Source organism: Palaemon carinicauda, chromosome 44, assembly GCF_036898095.1.
Source record: "Palaemon carinicauda isolate YSFRI2023 chromosome 44, ASM3689809v2, whole genome shotgun sequence".
In the NCBI taxonomy this organism is placed as follows: Eukaryota; Metazoa; Arthropoda; class Malacostraca; order Decapoda; family Palaemonidae; genus Palaemon; species Palaemon carinicauda.
In genome coordinates, this window is record NC_090768.1 from 27,876,993 (window position 1) to 27,894,177 (window position 17,185).

General features: G+C 43.1%; 1 protein-coding gene across 1 annotated transcript in view; it reads left to right on the forward strand.

Moving 5' to 3' along the window:
- The first annotated feature begins 6,616 nt into the window (after positions 1 to 6,616).
- The window catches only part of LOC137634470 (retinol dehydrogenase 13-like), a 118,307-nt gene continuing 107,738 nt past the window's right edge, over positions 6,617 to 17,185 (forward strand). The window contains exon 1 of the mRNA XM_068366886.1: positions 6,617 to 6,780. Coding sequence (XP_068222987.1) covers positions 6,704 to 6,780 — 77 coding nt within the window. The 5' untranslated portion in view covers positions 6,617 to 6,703. The remainder of the gene's footprint in view (positions 6,781 to 17,185) is intronic.

Here is a 17,185-nt window from a genome sequence, read left to right on the forward strand (position 1 = left end):
ACTCTGCGAAGTGGCTAAGATGGAAAAAATCCCCTTGGACATTGGGTGGTCCTCGCTTAGGGAATGGTCTCTGATGGCTGAATGGGGTGGATTTGCCATATAATTACCCGTTCTAGGTGAACGACCGAAGTGCTCAGACAATCTTGCACGGTAATGTCTTTCACTTTTTCCAATATATGATGCATTACAGCGACCACACTTATATTTGTAAATGAGACCCGAACAAAGATCATCTGAGACCCGGTCTCTAAATTTCAAAAATTTGCTCATAGCATTTGAGGGGGAAAACACGATCTTCAATGATACCTGAGGATAAAATTCACGCACAATTCTACTGCAATGATTTCATATTTTAAAACTGTGGGACCCCAGCTATGTAATAGAAAAGAAGATATTTTTCCGAGGAGCAATTAGTTTCTTTTCACATGGTGGTAGCGTGAGTTTGCTTAGTGTTTTCCCTATATAAGTATCAGTAAAATTATATACGGGAATCCATTGTTGTAAAGTAATTTTTTAATATACATCAGTTCTCCTCTTTTATTCCTATACAATATAAGAGAAATCTTGTCTGTACTCTCACTTATAGAGCGTATAACCTTTGCTCTAATTACCTCAACATTCATAAGGAACTGACGTATATTAAAAAATTAGTTTACAACTATGGATTCCCGTATAATTTTACTGATACTAATATAGGGCCGATATGAATGGATTTAAGTTCTCGACAAGTAAAACTACTATTGTACATTTCTGTCGTAGCCGGGGAGCACATCCAGACCCGGATATATACATTAAAGGTCAACGGATCCCATGTGTAGGGGAAGCTAAAATTTTAGGTTTGATATTTGATTGTAGACTTACATGGGTTTCTCACCTAAAAGCGTTAAAAGCTAAATGTGTTGAGGCTCTGAATCTTTTAAAAGTATTGTCCCATACATCATGGGGGGCAGACTGCAATGCTATATTAAGATTATACAAGGCCTTGATTTTTTCCCAAATTAGTTATGGATGTGAAATATACTCTTCAGCCACCCCAAGCTGGTTAAAAATATTAGATTCAATACATCATGCTGGTATTAGATTGTCCACAGGAGCGTTTAGAACCTCACCTATCCCAAGTCTCCCTGTTGATGCTGGAGAGTTACCTCTAGACCTTTACCGAATGTCTTCCATTATTCGGTATTGGTTTAGATTGCAAAGACTCCCTAACTCTTTAGCCTTTCAGACTGCAAGCCTTGTAAGACACACATCATACTTTGAGTTACACTCAAAATCTCCTCAACCTTATGGCTTTCGGGTGAAACGATTATTAAACAGTCTGGATATAATTAGAAGTAAGGTACTTCCATTTAAGGTATTATCAACGCCTCCATGGAAATTACTAGAGATATCTTTTTGTAAATACTTTATTGGAGTTAAGAAGAATACGACAGACCTGGAAGCCAGGTCTCTTTTTATGGAACATGTTGAAGAACATAGAGGATCGACTTTTATATATACTGATGGCTCCAAATCTGATGCTGGCGTTGGATTTGGAGTACATAGTAATGGCTTTAATTGTATAGGTGCACTTCCTCTAACAGCTTCCATATTGTAATCCTCTAGTTTTAAGGATTTTAGAATGGCTTTTTATTATTGGACGGAGAGGTATAATGGTTCGATTTTGTTGGATTCCAGCACATGTAGGTGTGTCTGGGAATGAGAAGCCAGATTCACTGGCAAAGAATGCTGCATCCGAGTTGCTGCCTAGAAGGTATCCCATTCGGTGTAATGATTTCCTACCTAACATCAAGAAACTGCTTTGCAATAAATGGCAACAGCTCTGGGATAGTCTAGATGGCAATAAAATGAGAGAAGTAACAAATGTCATATCTCCTTGGAGGTATAACATGATGCCCCGTGCGTGTGTGTGTGTGTGTGTGTGTGTGTGTGTGTGTGAAGAATTTTTCTTCAATCTTCTTCCTTTCGTATTTAGGCTCTCTCCTAATATTATTGTTACCCCGGCACAGTGTAAAATCCGGACGTCGGACGTCGGATGCCGTCCGGTAGAATAGAAAATCGCTTGTATCACCGGGAAAGACGCGAAAATACACCTCTTTTTTTGTGACTGGTAATGTTCACTGATACTTTCTGTTATTTTATGAATAAATGTTCGAAAAATATTGGTTTATTTTCATGTTATTGAGAATAATCTCAATTGGACGTCAACATTACACTATATAACTGCCCGCTATTTTACCCTGTTAGGATAAAAGCTGGACGTCGCCAATCAGCAGTCACAGATAAGAATTTACTAGGCTGTAAAGTAACATAAGGAGAAAGGGCCTACCACTCCCATTACCCTGCATTTAGTTGCCAATAAGTTTAGTGTGATCCACTAACCAATTAAAATGTTGCCAACTTTAGCCAGACACAGGATACTACATGTAAGAAATGAAGCCTATTTCACTTGAAATGTACTGAAATTTTATTAATCAATTTTTTTTTATTCGTTTTATAATAGCCTGTGCCTGTTGCCCAGTCAGAGCCACGGGAAGGCACTTGACAGTCTAACCAACTAATCCACCACCCTACGCCATATTATTTCCCATAACCATAAATACAAGCAAATATACTCAATTGAAAGAAATAATAACACAATTAAGAAAAGGTAAATATTAAAATTAATGTAAAGGTAAATGTAAAAAGTTTTATCACAGACAAAAAATTTCAAGAAATTTACAACAATGATAATGGCATCCGACGTCCGACGTCCGGATTTTACACTGTGCCTGTTACCCCTTAAACGTTCTCTCCTACATTAAGTTTTCTTTACCGTAACATCGGGAAAACTATTTTAAACTAACCAAACTTGACAATAGCGTACGCCATGTTCGTGACATCACAGCGTAGACACGCACAGCAGTAGCATTACGCTGGCGTACGGTGGTCATTTCCTTAAACTACGTGAGTCGAGATAAATGATTAAACTGGCTTTGAATATAATTTTAATGCTGCTGACTTGAATGCAGCTTTTATTTCTCAGTACCAATTAAGGTTTGTTAATTTTAAGATGTATGCCCATCGTACCAGACCATTGCTACTTTCCTATTTAAATTATTAACTTTTAGCAAGTCAGAATAGGTAGGATTATTGTATATGTATATTTCCTTAGAGCAGCAAGATTCTACGGGCTGCAAGATTGCAAGAGCCCGTGTCTGGCCAAAAGGGCCAGGCAATCTTCAACAACAAGCAGCAAGATTTCTCTAAGTACTTTGTACAAAAGCCTGCCTCCTTCTCACTCCTTACAACAATACATTGCCCTGCCGTAAAGTCCCGATATGGCACCTCCACTGGGTTACCCTACGCCCAACGACCGCCACATGTTTGAAAGGCGAAGACAGGTGAACCAACCTGACCTTAGCGTCGCCGGCCGGACTCGCCCCATGGCCCATTCGTGCACGAGCCGTAGTAGTGACCGGCTGATCAACCTGGTCAGTCAATCAGTGTATCTCTGGCTCACCTCTGCCCCAACTGGACTCCCCCCAAACAAAGGGATGGGGAGTTGTGTGTGTCCAGGCAGTAGAGATAGGGAACTTAAGGGAAGAAGACGAGCCTGGTAAACCGTATTTACCAAATATGATGATTCCAGAGGTGGGCCAGTCAATGGTACAAACTATTCGGTCGACTGCAATTCAATCAACAGCCATTTGAGGACAAAGGCTGGCTTCCAAGGGAGGAGTGAAGTTAAAAACGCGTGGCCACTTAGTTTTCCCTTATTTTAGCTTAGACTAATTTTTACTTGATTTAGGTTTAGCTGGCTGTTACATATTTCGGGTTGTGTGTGGTGGGATTGTATGTACAAACATTTGCATTTAACTTTTGCTTCAGAGATTAACACAGTCTTGGGTCACAGGAGCGCGTGTCCGACCCCATTTCAATCGTTAACCATTGCAGAAGACCACGAGTCTTAGCAACCATATTGTTTATTATTTTTCATTTCCTTTTAATAAATTTTGTATTCTTTGACCCCTTTTTCTTGATGTTAAGATGTCCGTTTCTTTAATGTAATTTTTTTTAATAAGGCAAGATTAGGTTAATTACCCCTTCGTATTTCTACTGCTCCATTTATTTGATTATGTCTATTGTGACTATTTAATCTCGGGACAGTATACTCGATATATTGGAAGGAGTAAGTCTAATTAAGAGTGTGTTAGCGAATGACTTAGTATTGAATCTGTTTGCTTCGAAGGTAAAGATCCATATCTTTAACTTTTACTTTACACTATATCACTGCTCCCACCCATTGCCATTGTCTCAATAATTACTTAATTTAAGATTCCTGTCCAGCATCTCACTGGGGTCCCTGGGACGGAGCCGAAACAGAGCCTAAGAGTGTAGATGACCTTAGACTTGACAAAGATAGCGTAGGCCATCAAATTGCTTTTATTTCACGCATGGAGTTTTCAGGCCTCTGGACAGAGTACAATTTCCCCTTTTTTGCATTGAAGAGTGAAGGTATGAGAACTACGTCAACAAAGTTATTAACAGGGTGTTTGTGCCTTGAGTTATTGTGCTCATTTTCCTCCCCTGCTGATCTTGCCCTTGACGTAGGGAGACTTTCCCGGAACAAGTTCCCCCTCAACAAATAAATAAAAAATTCTCCACAATATATATATATATATATATATATATATATATATATATATATATATATAATTTATATATATATATATACATATATATATACATGTATGTATGTATATATATATAATGTGTGTGTGTATATATAATACATATATATATATATATATATATATATATATATATATATATATATATATATAGAGAGAGAGAGAGAGAGAGAGAGAGAGAGAGAGAGAGAGAGAGAGAGAGAGAGAGAGAGAGAGAGAGAGAGAGAGAGAGAGAGAGAGAGAGTAGAGAGAGAGAGAGAGAGAGAGAGAAGTAGAGAGAGAGAGAGAGAGGGAGAGAGAGAGAGAGAGAGAGAGGGGGGGGGGTCTCTCCATAGCTAAAGTCCTTTCTCCATTTTTGACACATTCGTCAGTGCTATTATAGCTTCATGTACACACTCAGGGCAAAGCTATTTCATTTTCTTCAAGTTATCATCACTAGTGTTAGTGTCTATGGAGACACGCTTTCTGTTGTAGAAATTATCACAAAACTCCCATTCTATCCACTGATCTTTTCCTTCGCAGATCCACACGAAGGGAACTTTTCAGTCATGGTGTAATTCTATTTTCACTCTTATTCCTCCATAAGAATACTCACTATTTCAAATTATACATTACGATTTTGAACGAGAACAAACAGAGAGAGAGAGAGAGAGAGAGAGAGAGAGAGAGAGAGAGAGAGAGAGAGAGAGAGAGAGAGAGAGAGAGAGAGAGAGAGAGAGACCGAATTGCTTATTATTATTATTATTATCATTATTATTATCATTATTATTATTATTATTATTACTTGCTAAGCTACAACCCTAGTTGGAAAAGCAGGATTCTATAAGCCCAGGGGCTCCAACAGGGAAAATAGCCCAATGAGGAAGGAAAAAAAACAGTCAACTTAATCATCATTAATGGGGGATTATTCAATATTTTTTTTTTCCAGTACCAGTAACATACCACAGGAGTGTTCAGGAGCTACACCTAGCTCTTTACAATTTCCACCCCTCTTTCTTTCGGTCCTAGTCTTTTAATTGCCTCCAAACTCACCATGTATATATTTGCATGTCACCAGAAACACGCAAAAACAACGTCATCTGAACGGTTATAGTAATAGCTTTCTTTATGAGATATACATGGGCCAGTTTCAAAACCAATTATGCTAAGTGTAAATGAAAAATCTATACCTTTTATCAAAACTGGATACTTTAAAATGCTAAGATATTAACATCGGTAACATTAAACCGAATTAATGAGAAAATCTTAGATGAAAGTCGGTATGGGTACATTGGAGATAAAGTTTTGAAGACCGGATGTAGGGTAATCATGTTGTAGCCTAATGTGGATGAGAAAACTAAAAGTTTATAGTTCGAAATGTAAAGAAAAACTAGAAAAGTATTACTTTATTTCCCTGAACAATAATATCAAAAGTAGATTTAGTTACACGAAAAAGCCATAATAATATAGTAATGGCATAACTGCTACTAACATACTTTTATAAATCTGTTTAAGAATAAGATCGACAATGGCAATTAGTTTATCAACCCCTCTTGGGTTAGATTTCTCTTGCTTGAGGGTACACTCTGGCACACTGTTCTATCTAGTTTCTCTTCCTCTTGTTTTGTTGAAATTTATATTGTTGATGTATGAAATATTTATTTTAATGTTGTTACTATTCTTAAAATATTTTATTTTTCCTTGTTTCCTTTCCTCACTGGGCTATTTTCCCTGTTGGGGCCCCTGGGCCTATAGCCTCCTGCTTTTCCAACTAGGGTTGTAGTTTAGCATTTAATAATAATAATAATAATAATAATAATAATAATAATAATAATAATAATAATAATAATAGTAATGTATTGTACACTTCAGAGCAATAATTGAGAAGCGTAAACACAGGTTAACTAGAACGAGAAGGTGAGGCGTTTCAGAGGTAAATACCTGAGAGTACTACTACAAGACTACGTGCAAGCCAGGCACCGCTGTGATCAGCTGGTTATCAAAACATTGAAAGTGATTGCATAAACACAGTACTTGAAACAAAAACAAAAATGCGTTTTAAACCTCCCAAATATTTAATGGGCCTTACAGCCTTTGGTTCATGTGTTGGGGGTGTCATTTTATTCAAGTGAGTAGCCTTATTTGAATTTGGTTCTGCCATTCGGCACAGTTGCCTTTTTTGATTAAGGACTAGCGGTATTATTATAGTTTAGGACTCAGCCATTTTGATAAATTTCTGTTTTAAAACAACACTATTTTTGGGGTGTATGTATGACAGAGGCCACCTGTATGTATTATTATGTCCACCTTAGAATATGGCAGTTTAAGGGGGTTCGCAGCGGGGGTTATCCTTCCGTCAGGTAAGTAGGTAAGGACACGCCTCATAAGGGGGAAAGTTTAAGGGGTGTATGTATGATACCGGCCACCTGAATGTTTGATTATAGCTAACTTATAATACGGCAGTGTAAGGGGGCCTGTTAGCCCCCCTGTTAGGTAAGTAGGTAAGTACACGGCTTGTAGGATAGGGTAGGGGGGAAAGTTTACGTTAGTTAATGTCCATTTTTAATCTACACGGGAGGAACTGGCCGCTGATATACAAAGGCTCCAAGTTTAGGTTAGTTGATGTCCATTTTTAATGAATGTGTGAGGAACTGGCCGCTGAAATACAAAAACTCCCTATTTTGGCTATTAAAAAACGGACTATGATATGATTATAAATTTCTTTTATTACCACGGTTAGTAGAACCGAATTCTTCATATTCATGAGTTTAAACTAATGTACTACTAATGATTAATTGATATATGCTGATTAAAATTGTTCCAGGAATATGGGGGTAATGTAAAATAAAACTGCCATTTTTGCATGAAAACTCCAATTTTTTTTAGTTTTGTTGTTTTATTATGTTCTGATGTTATCTTCTACTAAACTAGCCTTTTTATATATTATATATATATATATATATATATATATATATATATATATATATATATATATACATTTATACAGTATATATATAACGGATTTTGAGCGAAGCGAAAAATCTATTTTTGGGTGAGATAGCCATGGCGTCCTGATGGAAGGTTCCTTTTTGGTAGCTTCCTTGGGTAAATAACTACTAGATATTCCCAGAGAATTTAACCACAGGTTATCACAGAATTCTAACTTCTGGAGTGAGTATCCTAAAGGTTTCCCTTTAAGACATCGTATATCAACAGGGGACGCATGTATTAATGCGCCACATAGCTATCTGCACCCCACATAGAGTTAACACTTCGATGTGTAGGGGCGGAGAATAGCTGGGGAGCCGTTCCATAGCTAATCTCGTCCGTGGCTACTTTTGGTACTTGAGACGTAAACAAACGGGCGCCATTGCTAAATGACGTCACGTCCGTCCTCATCCTGAAGCCAGTTGCTTGCCGATCACCATGATACAGCAGGACAGGGTGGGACCTGAAAGGCTGGACGAAGTAGCAGGGAGGGTCCATCAGGACGCCATGGCTATCTCACCCAAAAATAGATTTTTCGCTTCGCTCAAAATCCGTTTTTTGGGCTCAAGCCATGGCGTCCTGATGGAAGAATACCAGAGAATCAATGTATCGTGGTAGATTTTCCCCTTTTAGTGTAAGTGCCGAGGGCTTTGAATAGAGTAAGCATGGTAATCTAGATAGAGGTTCCGTGGGGCTGAAACTTCCTGCCCCCCTTGGCAGAGAAGTCCCAACGGACCATGCTGAGGATCAAAGTGGTTCTTGAAGGGCTACCCACCTTGCGGGGAGAACGTGAAGAACTCGGAGACAAGACAGAATGGTTGCTATTCGTATAGGAACATTCTCAAAAAACAGACAAGTGGTGGTTAGGCACTGTATATTGTAAAGTAGAACAGTCTGGTCTCGAAGGTATAGCGCAAGTAAGTATTCAGTTAGGAATATTACATAGCATGGGTGAGTATATAATATGGATTGAACCAATTATCTTCATCTTTTTTATAGAGGAAAAAGGGGAAGGATAATGAAACTATGACAACCATGTACAGTGAACCCTCGTTTATCGCGGTAGATAGGTTCCAGACCCGGCCGCGATAGGTGAAAATCTGCGAAATAGTGACACCATATTTACCTATTTATTTAACATGTATATTCAGACTTTTAAAACCTTCCCTTGTACGTAGTACTGTTAACAAACTACCCTTTAATGTACAGAACACTTAATGCATGTACTAACGTACCCTAAACTAAAACAGGCACAAATATTAAGGGTGACTTTATATCATGCGTTTCCTAAACACGCCCAAAAGCACGATAAAAAATGGCAACCAATGTTTTGTTTACGTTTACCTCTGATTATAATGAAGAAACAAACGCATTTACACATCTGTGTATAGGTTAGTTTCTGCATCGATTATATTGATTATTCAGTACAGTATGTTGATTTGGTTATTACTAATGTTTTACTTAATTTTTCTTAGGACTTCCAAATGAAATGTTTTTCTTTATGACGCCGCCTGAAACGACGGCGTCATAAAGTACGCTCAGTAAACAAACTAAGGAATTTAACGCGCATGATGAAAGTGATAAATAATGATATTACAGTAAAAGCTTTAATAAAATATGTTATTACAAATATTATTTACCGTATCTATATAAAATCATACATACGTAGCAAAGCAGGAAAACAATCTACGAGAGAGAGAGAGAGAGAGAGAGAGAGAGAGAGAGAGAGAGAGAGAGAGAGAGAGAGAGAGTTGTTTTACTGTACATACGTAAATGTAAATTTCAAACAAAAAAAAATAGCCCCATTTCATTTAAAATAGATTACAAATATTTTACTTTATCATATTACAGTAGTCTGTATAATACTGTAAAGTTCAGTACAGTATGTTGTTGTTAAAGTCGTGGCGATGAAATTCTCACGAAACAAAAACACGCCATTTGAGTACAACAGCTGATTCTCTCTCTCTCTCTCTCTCTCTCTCTCTCTCTCTCTCTCTCTCTCTCTCTCTCTCTCTCTCTCTCTCTTCGTGTTATACAATACTTACATTTAGATGAAGAAACTAAAATTAGTTTTCTTAGTGTCAATTAAATACGAAACGAAATAATTAGGCCGAGTCTACATCCATTTCAATCATAGCTAAAAATACGGCATCCGATTTCATCAGCAAACCACTATTTTTTGGGAAATATCATTTTATTCTAGAAAATTGCCACTCTTTAAATAGTTAATTGCACATTAAGAAAGCGTGTACTTTTGTTTTTAAATTTCGGGTTTGTTTTAAAAATCGAGTATTGTTGACTTCATTTTTTTTTTACTTTTGGCTGTGATTAGATTAGCTGTCATCTAGCTGCCGCTCTTGAGTGTGTACGAATACACTAACAAAGTATCATTTATACCATTTCTTAACTTATTCAAACCGTCTACAGTATACAGTTGATATTACATAAGCACCAATGTGTTATAACCTATCAAATTTTTTTGTTTATTACATTTAAACCCCCCTCTATCTCTCTCTCTCTCTCTCTCTCTCTCTCTCTCTCTCTCTCTCTCTCTCTCTCTCTCTCTCTCTCTCTCTCTCTATCTCTACCTCTTTCTCTCTCTGTGGGCTACTTTTCACTACCTCCCATTCCTTACCTCTCTCTATCTCTCTAACAAATGATATCTTTGTTGCTCCTCAAAGTTTCATTTATATTGAAAATCAATCACGATTCAATTTTCCTTACTTTCTCCAATCTCGCACCATCGGTCACATCGCGGTATTTTCGATATTTCTGGAAAATCCGCGATATATGTATATACATGGGTTATGAAAAAAATCCGCGAAGTGGTGAATCCGCGATGGTCGAACCGCGAAGTAGCGAGGGTTCACTGTATTTCATAGTATAAGTAGGAGCGGATTGAGACGCACAAGTAAATAAAATAGAAATTTTATTTCACAATTGCAGAATATGGTAATAAATGCAATAAAGGATGTAAAGGTATTTACAATAAATTATAATGTACATAGTAATGAAAGACTTCGCTCTTGAATCTGAAAGAAAATTTCAAATTATTAGAAAGCACAGGTTCCAGAGGAACATTAGTCTTTTAAAAGAAAAAACACATCATGCACTAGGCATACGGCACTCATGTGACGACTATGACATTTCACCTGAGAGAAGAACAGTCTATGAAAAACACTAAGTGTCTTTGAATTCACTACGTATCACGCGAGGGTCAACATAGGCACCCGAGGAGTTAGAGTCCCAAGTAACTCACTGTTCTATGCAGAGTTAGGTGCAGGTTTCATAACACTACCTGCGGCTACCACGAAATATTTGACTTCATGCACTTGTTTCGCGTAATGCTTGAAGAAAACACGCGAGGATTTCCAGCCTGTGAAACTCTTGAGGCTTTCGAAATCCATACTCTGAAAGAAATTCAGAGACGATGCGACTTTTCTAGGATCATGACCTGCGGGTGTACTGTCAGGATCCGCTCTGCGAATAAAGTAGGTGATCTTCGCTCTTAGTTGTTTCAGTGACAGGTCGCTGCCCGATGTTTCTCCTTTGAAGAGTTGGCCTCCACCAAAGTCAGAAGTTCTACGAAGATAGACCTTGAGGCTCTCTACTGGACATAGAGAGGCATCTTCTTTCAGGGGGCAGATTCTCCAAGGGCCCCATCTTTTGGTGGGTAGTTCGTTTTTAGCGAGAAACGTCGGATCCGGGAAGAGGGTAAGGTCTCCTGAGTCTGTAAACAGAATGTGACCCTCGTCCCTTGATAATGCCACTATTTCGCTGACTCTGGCTTCTGAAGCAAGAGAAAAAAGAAATATAACCTTTTGAGTCAGATTCTTGAGAGGGCACGAATCGTTGTCCAAACTGGAGGCAAAATGGAGCACCTTGTCCAGGGACCAGGAGATAGGTTTTGGTGGGGGTGCTGGGCGTAGACGAGCGCATGCCTTCGGCAGTTTATTGAAGATGTCGCTGGACAGATCAATCTGGAAGGCGTACATTAGTGGTCTAGTCAAGGCCGATTTGCAAGTAGAAATCGTGTTGGCTGCTAAGCCCTGTCCATGAAGGTGAATGAAGGACATGCAAAAATCGATGGTGATTTCCGTAGGATTTTTTGCCTTGACGAATGAGACCCATTTTCTCCAGGATGATTCGTATTGCCGTCGTGTGGATTCGGTCTTGTATTTCTCGAGGAAGTCTAGACTTTTCTTCGAGATCCCAAACCTTTTCTTCACGGCTAGGGAGAGAAAATCATGAGATGAAGGTCCCTGACTTTCGATGATGAAGCGAAGACAGTCGACTTCTGTACTTGCTGGGAGAGAACTGGGCCCAGGAGAGGGATCAACGTGGGTTGTAGCTCCAGGACTAGGGGGTACCAGTTGCTCCGGGGCCACTTGGGAGCCACTAGGGCCGCTGTTCCTTTGAAGGTTCTCAGTTTGGTGAGGACTTTTAGCTGAAGGTTGGTGGGAGGGAACAGGTAGATCCTGGACCATCTGTTCCAATCCAGGGACATGGCGTCCACTGCTTCTGCCTCGGGGTCCTCGTACGGGGCCACATATCGAGGAAGTTGATTGTTGTCGCTCGTTGCGAAGAGATCGATCTGGAGTTCTGGGACTTGGTGAGAGATGAAGGAGAAGGATCTTGCGTCTAGAGACCATTCCGACTCTATCGGGCTTGTTCGAGATAGAGCGTCCGCCGTCACGTTGCGGAATCCTTGTAGGTGAACTGCAGACAGGTGCCATTTCTTCTTCTCTGCCAGACGGAAGATTGTTAGAAGCACCTGATTTATCTGGGGCGATCTTGAGCCTTGGCGATTGAGACATCAAACTACCACCGAGTTGTCCAGGGTCAGACGAATATGGATCGAGGGAGGCGGGGAGAGTTTCTTCAGAGTTAGAAGGACCGCCATGGCCTCCAAGATGTTGATGTGAAACGTCTTGAATAGGGGAGACCATGTTCCTTGAGCCTGTTTTTGGTGGGAGTGACCTCCCCAACCCTCCAGCGAAGCGTCCGTGTGGATGTTGAGTGATGGAGGTGGGTGTTGAAGAGGGATGGACCTTTTCAGGGCCTTTGCTTCCGACCACGGCTTTAGGAGCAGCCGAAGTCTGTTTGGGAGCCGTCTCTTGAGGTCTCTTGGAGCGATGGATGCGGAACGTCTCCAGACTCCCGCGGCATCCTTTAGCTGTGCACGTAGCACTGGGTTTGTCACTGAGGCGAACTGTAGAGAGCCTAGAACTCGTTCCTGCTGACGTCTTGAGATCCGTTTGGATTTCAGCAGTCGCTTGACAGACCCTGCTATTTCCTTCCTTTTCTTCTGGGGGATGGAAAGGCGGTGTGACTGAAGGTTCCACTGGATTCCTAACCATTGGAACTTCTGAGCTGGAGAGAGGCGAGATTTCTTCACGTTTATCTTGAATCCCAGGTGTTCTAGGAACTGGGTAACTTTGTTGCAGGATCTTAAACAATCCTCGGGCGATGGAGCCCAGACCAGCCAGTCGTCGAGGTAGGCCATCACCTGGACGCTTCGGAGGCGAAGCTGTTGAACGACGGCGTCTGCCAGCTTTGTGAAGATCCGAGGGGCCACGTTGAGGCCGAAGGGCATGGCCCTGAAGGCGTAGCTTTTCCTTTGGAGTCGAAATCCTAGGTAGGAGGAAGCGTGGTGGTTCATTGGAACGTGCCAGTAGGCATCCGCCAGGTCTATGGAGACCGTGTAGGAACCTTGAGGAAGAAGGGTCCTTATCTGTTGAAGAGTCAGCATCTTGAACTTGTTGTTCGCTATGAACTTGTTGAGGGGGGATAAGTCTAGAATGACTCTGAGTTTGTCGGAGTCCTTCTTGGGGACGCAAAACAGTCTCCCTTGGAACCTGGTTGACTTTACCCTCCTTATCACCTTCTTGTTCAAGAGATCTAGGACATATTCTTCCAGAAGGGGGGTTGATTGTTGAAAGAATTGCTGGAAGGTTGGGGGTGGTTGAGTCCAACTCCAGCCTAGACCCTTCTTGACGATCCTGTGTGCCCAGGGATCGAAGGTCCAACGATCCTGGAATTGGCGGAGTCTTCCTCCCACCGGAAGCACTTCATTGCTTCTGGTGTCCTGAGGGTTTACTGCCTCGGCCACTAGCTCCCCTTCCTCCTCTGCCTCTGGAGGGATGGCGAGATGCGTCTCTGCCTGCACCTCTGTTTGAGCCTCTACTTTTGGGACGAAAGGTAGATGACTGTTGCTCGAAAGCAGGGGTGAAAACCGGCGACTGTGACAAGACCGGTTGGGTGACCAGCTGAAAGGTCTGCTGCGGCTGAGCTGCCACTTGGGGAGTAGCGGAACCCGGAAACTGCCGTCTCTGTTGACGTTGCTGGGGTTTCGGCTTGGAGGATTTCCTCTTAGGCTGAGGGCCGTCGTCCTGAGAGGATTTCCTTTTCTTCGACATGCCCCACTTGTGGAGAAGGTTCCTGTTCTCCGTGGCGGCCTTATCGGTGATCTCTTTCACAAGGGAGGAGGGAAAGAGGTGCTTACCCCAGATGTTGGAGGAAATCAGCCTCCGGGGTTCGTGTCTCACTGTGGCACTGGAGAACACGAATTCACGACAGGCTCTACGAGCCTTTGTGAAGCTGTACAGGTCTTTCATTACGGTCGCCAAATGTGTTTTGGCGAGCACCATGTAGTAGTCAGGGACTCTAGTGTCACCGGCCATGACGTCGAGCTGTACCTGGAGGGACATGGATGCGGCGAGCCTTTCCTTTGTGTCATGTTCCCGACGAAGGAGATGGTCATTAAGTTTCGGGAGGTCTTCGTTAAACTGACGGCCAGCTACGTCAGGTTCTAGTTTCCCTACCACGAATGTATGCTGGACATCTTACCAGTGTCGAACATCGGGGGGAGTAATCAGGGAGAAGGGTCTGCACTCCTCCAGTGCAGGGCAAGGTTTTCCTTCTTCCACTGCCTTGTGTACCGCAGCAAAGGCCTTTTCCATGAAGGGGAGGGTCGCATCGTCTGGTGCGATGTAGGTAGGGGGCTTCTTGCTAAGCGCCGGAAGTTTTGAGCAGGTAAAACCCCTACTTTTTACTGTATTGGCCAGCATAGCCTTGGCCTTCGAGAGATCGAACACAATCACCTCCTTCGGTTCGGTCTCTTCTTTAGAGGCAGGTTCGGATCGAAGTCGGACGTAACAGTCCGGATAAGCCTCAAAATTCGGGAAGAATTCCACTTCTTCCAGGACAATCGAGCCGATCTTCTCACTGATGAAGATCCTGCCTGTTGTAATTGGCATGTGCTCGGCATACTTCCAGGGGTTGGCGTCCGAGCATGCCGGGAGGTCCTTAACCGAAATCCTTTTCGGCTGCTTTGAACTTCCCATGGTCCTGATGTATTCGTGTGTCTCACGGAGTTTCTTGTCCATGAGAGCTTCGAGCATTCGGAACATCTCCTGGGCGCTGGATGGGATGGGGTCCGGGGTAGCGGAGGTAGACGGGAGTGATACGTCCGTCAGTGTAGGAGTCGGTGTGGGGGTGGAAGGTGGAGCGACCTCCTGCTCCGACTCAGTGTATTCCACTTGGTCTTCCTCATAGTCCAGTTCTTCGGCCATGAGGTTCCTCTCCGTGTTCTCCGACACTTCCGACATACGTTCCGCGTTGTCGGTATCCAGACGGCACTCATGCATGGACTGGGCCATGACTACATCAGGTTCCACCGTTATCTGGACGGTAGGGATCTGATCCTTGGGGACCACAGAGTCTGGGGATGCCTTCGGGAAAAGCAAGGCCCTCAAGTCTTCGGTGGCAAGGTATGGTCCGGTGGCGTTCTTTTGGAAGCCACGCACCCATTTGCGTAGCTTCTCTCGAGAAGCGTCCCTAACCTCCGCCGGGGGAGGATTATTGAACGCCTCGACCAGGCGGTCCTTGCAGACTGTACAGTTCTGCGGGTCCCAAAACTTCAGATCGCCTTTCTTGTTGGCACAAGGGGCGTGGGTCCTACACGCCGTGTGCCCGTAGAAGTGCGGGCGCTTCACTCCACAGAAGCCGTGGTCGCATTTCACGTACTCCTCCTGTAAGAGAAAGAGAACATGAGTATGGGGAAGTCATATTAATGACTTATATTCTAAAGTTAAATATTAAAAGGTTAATTTTTAACTTAATCTTAAGTGATATAAACATTGTGATGTTTGAGAGTGGAGCGGGAAATGAAGTAGATAGACACATACTCCGTGTAACCCGCCCGGCTGGTTACCGTAACCTTATCCATAGGCAATTTGTTTGTGACCGAGGACACAGGGTAGAATTCTCCATAGATTGCCAGGGAGGCAAAGGAATTCTAGAAGGAATTGCCAAGGATATAAAACTGGGACTGAGACCACTCAGACCATTGAATTGGGGATGAAGAAAAACCCCATAGGGTAACGGTTTCCGGCAACCAGCCGTGCTAAGATACACACAGCATGCTGGAAAATTGTGATATGCAAGAAGACAGCACGGCTACTAATAGAACGGTAAAACAATACCTATCTATTTATGTAGTCAAACCATCTGGTTGCAAGGTAGGGCTATCAGCATTGTGTTGATAGCTAGGAGAAGGGGTGCAGGTCTCTTGGCGCCCCCAGAATGCCCCGGCAGACCGGCGGCACGCCGGAGGCCGCTCCAGCAGAGTTTCTGGCATTAGGGAAGACAAACAGAGAAGTCAAGAGTAATGCCAGGATGGCGGCCGCCGGTACAACGGCGGCACGCCAGCGGGAGGCGGCTCCGGCAGCCTAAGGTTGCCGGCTTGGTGACAGGGACAAGGGTGAGCTACAGCAGAACCGGACTGCCGGCAATGGATGCCGGAACGCCGGGGGTCGGTCCGATGGACGGACGACCGAAGGAAGGAGGTATAAGGGTAGGCCATCGGCTGTACGCCGACGGGAGGCGGTAGCTCTCCGGCACACGGAGGGCTGTCGGCCACGGGGGGCAAGGAAGGAGTCACCAAGGAGGGAGGTCGGTATCGCCGACAGTAGAGGCGGCAAGGGACCGGCACCAGGACAGTGAAAGAGACAGAAGGAGGGATGTAGGAGAACGGACACGAACCCCAAGACATCCCACCTGAATGGGAGTACCCATGATAGGGGCTAGCCCTATCACCCAGTGGCAGGGAGCCGCAGGCGGCCGGGAGCCAGTGTAGCCCAAGGGAGGGCTAGGGAACACCCAAGAGGGGGGAGAACCCCTGCGGACAAAACGCATCCAGTTGCTAACCCCATAGGACACTATGAAGGGTATATGTACCAGAGCGGCCTGCACACAGGGACTCAAGGTAGCCCTATCACTCCACCCTAAGGAGGAGTTGTAGGACAGGGGACAGATGGGTATAGGCTAACCTAAGTATAGGCTAGGCCATACAAGAGATAGGTGGGGAGGGGAGAAGAGGAAGGGTCTTCCATAGGGGAGGTTCTGTACCAAAACGGCCACCAAGGAAGGGAGGACGCTCCCTAGCCTAAGGTAGGCAGCCTGGCTGAGAACGGTGCATGGGTACCGTTTCAAGCATGGCACAGAACTATCTCCCCCCAAGCCTAACCTAGAGCAGGGATATT